This window comes from Sinocyclocheilus anshuiensis, unplaced genomic scaffold (genome assembly GCF_001515605.1).
Source record: "Sinocyclocheilus anshuiensis isolate Anshui unplaced genomic scaffold, SAMN03320099.WGS_v1.1 scaffold836, whole genome shotgun sequence".
Taxonomy (NCBI): domain Eukaryota; kingdom Metazoa; phylum Chordata; class Actinopteri; order Cypriniformes; family Cyprinidae; genus Sinocyclocheilus; species Sinocyclocheilus anshuiensis.
In genome coordinates this window covers 1,420,355-1,423,147 of record NW_015551122.1, presented here as the reverse complement: position 1 = coordinate 1,423,147, position 2,793 = coordinate 1,420,355, and the positions used below count along the sequence as shown (strand labels likewise).

Below are 2,793 nucleotides of genomic sequence, written 5' to 3'. Positions count from 1 at the left end.
AGAATTTTCCAGATCTTAATGGCTTCAAAAGAATTTACCCCACAGCATAATTACAATTTAAAATCATGCACAGTCTCAGTATGGAGCATTTGTGCTCGGACCAAAATAGTTTGATATTGAGGCAGCCACATAAGGAAGTTATAAAAATAAGGAAATGTTAGCTCAGCTGAAAGCACAAGTTAAAGCAATTAAAACCTTGTTGTTATTTATTTATTTATTTTTTATTACATTTAAAACATCTTTTGGGAAGGCATCTGAGTACATGTTTATATTCATCTTAAGGCAATGATACAGTGCCCCCTGCTGTCTACTGCTGGTAATTGGAGACTTCAATCAAGTTGTCATCAGGGTCACGGAAATAGAGGGAGCGGATGGGACCCACAGCACCCGTCCTGTCAACGGGACCCTCCTCTATCGTCACTCCACATGCCTGGAAATACAACATCAGCATGTAATGAAAACTGTCTGTTGTGCTTCAGTGTTTTGTTCTCTAAAACCAGGGATGTCAACCATTCAGAACTGAATTGAGAATGCTTTTTAAATGTCTATTCTTCAGTTCAAACTGAAGCAGGGAACAGGATGAATTATAATTTGAATTGCAACTAAAGGAAAGACGGAAATAAATCCATTTACTGCTGTACTGTATCTGTAGTTTTAATTATACTTTTTATTTTCAGCATGAACTACCCAAAACATGCAGGATATTTTAGAAACGGTTAGGAGACATTAGTAACGTCTCTAATAAACTTTCACTTTATTTAACAATTTGTTTTGGCCGTTGATTTTGAAGATAATTTCAGAAAATAAACCCTTCCTCATATTTTGCTTTGGAAATATTTTTTGGCTCTTAAAATAGACAAAACAACTGGCAATATTGTGTCAAATGTACGTTACTCAATATGAACTTCTGGTTATAGAACTGCTGTTGTACTGAATTTCAAAAACAACAGCTTTGCTTGTGTGACATTGCTTAATTATGAAATATGGAGGGAAACCTTTTAAAAAATGAAACTCTTAATCAGAGAATTATATGGTAGACATTCTGTGGTACTCTATGGCAAAATTAATAAGCATTAATAGTCAAAAAAGAATAGTCATTATTTTGTTTCATTTGCACAACTTGTATTGGACTAATAAATGTATCTGTTGAGTAATTTTTTAATTGCAATTTCATTCCAATTCAAATTCAAATCAAATTCCATCTCCTGAACTGTCAAAACACAATATAAGTCACCTTGAGGTGGGCAGCGACGGTTGTCAGAGGGGTTTTAGTAATCAGGCACAGGTCAGCAGATCCTGGTGTTGGGGTTTTGGCTTTGGGCTCAAACTCTTTCCCAGCCTGATGCAGGTTGAGCTTTTGCTCTCCGAAACTCAGCACTTTGCGGTCGCCCTGAAACACACGACAGGAGAGAACACTTAGACTCTGCTGCCACCATGTGCTATTGTTTGCAGTGTGTTTTTGAAAGTAGTGACATTCTACCTTAAAAGTGATGACCTCCATCCCCAAAACCTTGGAGTAAAAATGTGTGGTTTTGTTCAGGTCCTGAACCGTGAGCACCAGGTGGTCCAGATGACTGATGTGAACTGGACAGGAACTTTTGAACCAGACTGATGAGAGTCCACCGAGAACTTACTGGAAGTGAAAAACATTTTTATGCATAAAATTCGCAATTTCCATTTCATGCTTACTTTAATAAACACTCTTCTAAAAATGGAAAAATTGAATGGAAAAAATTGAATAGCAAACTTGAATTGAACTGCACAGACAAGTGTTACAAACGAAATAACTTATATTAAACATAGAAGACCGAACACTGCCGGCCAAAAGTATAGAATACGTTTTGTTTTGTTTTTTCATTACTGCAGTCTTCAGTGTCACATGATCCTTCAGAAATTATTCTAATATGCTGATTTGCTGCTCAAGAAACATTTCTTATTATTATTAATGTTGAAAACTTCTGAGGAAACCCAGATACACTACCATTCAAAATATTTTTAAAATATTTTTATTCAGCAAGGATGCATTGAATTGATCAAAAGTGAACGTAAATGTGTTTATAAAGTTACAAAAGATTTATATTTCAAATAAATGCTGCTCTTTGAGCTTTCTACTCATCAAAGAATCCTGAAAAAAAAAAACTGCATAGGCTTGCACAAAAACAATAAGCAGCAAAAACTGTTTTCAACATTGATAATAATATGAAATATGATTTCTGAAGGATCATGTAACACTGAAGACTGGAGATATTATGCTGAAAATTCATCTTTGATCACAGAAATAAATTATATTTTAAAATATATTAAAATAGAAAATTATTTTAAATTATACTAATATTTCACAATATGAATCTTTTGCTGTGTTTGTGATTTAAAAAATGCAGCCTCGGTAAACATAAGGGACTTGTTTCAAAAACATCAAAATATCTCAGTTATTCCAAGTTAAATTACATCAATATTTATCTTATGAATATTAATGAATCACCAAAGTCTCAGTAACTTTCATACAACGTCCACTCACATTTAACATTCATAAGAAATGCCTTTCACACAGTCACTTCTGGCTTCTTGATTGTAATATTTTGAAGCATGCATCTTCTGTGAATGTTAGCTACTTTATATTTTCATCAACACTCTTGAGGACCTGGTTAAAGCTCGTCATGGGCCTGGATACATACAGTAATGCCAGATCTGAAAATATGGTGTGGAAAACTGGTATTTAGGACCATAGAAACAGTGTCTGATAAAGACTGATGAAATATCACTTCCATAGATAATGAAGTCCAGCTGGTTCAT

At 34.2% G+C, this 2,793-nt stretch overlaps 1 protein-coding gene across 1 annotated transcript; it reads right to left on the bottom strand.

Moving 5' to 3' along the window:
• Positions 1-207: 207 nt before the first annotated feature.
• LOC107663085 (glyoxalase domain-containing protein 5-like) lies at positions 208-2,793 on the bottom strand. Its single transcript, XM_016453236.1, has 4 exons — positions 2,676-2,793; positions 1,481-1,629; positions 1,235-1,390; positions 208-430 (listed from the first exon to the last, which is right to left on the bottom strand). The coding sequence occupies exons 1-4, from the start codon at positions 2,791-2,793 to the stop codon at positions 308-310; spliced, it is 546 nt and encodes a 181-aa protein (XP_016308722.1). The 3' UTR covers positions 208-307.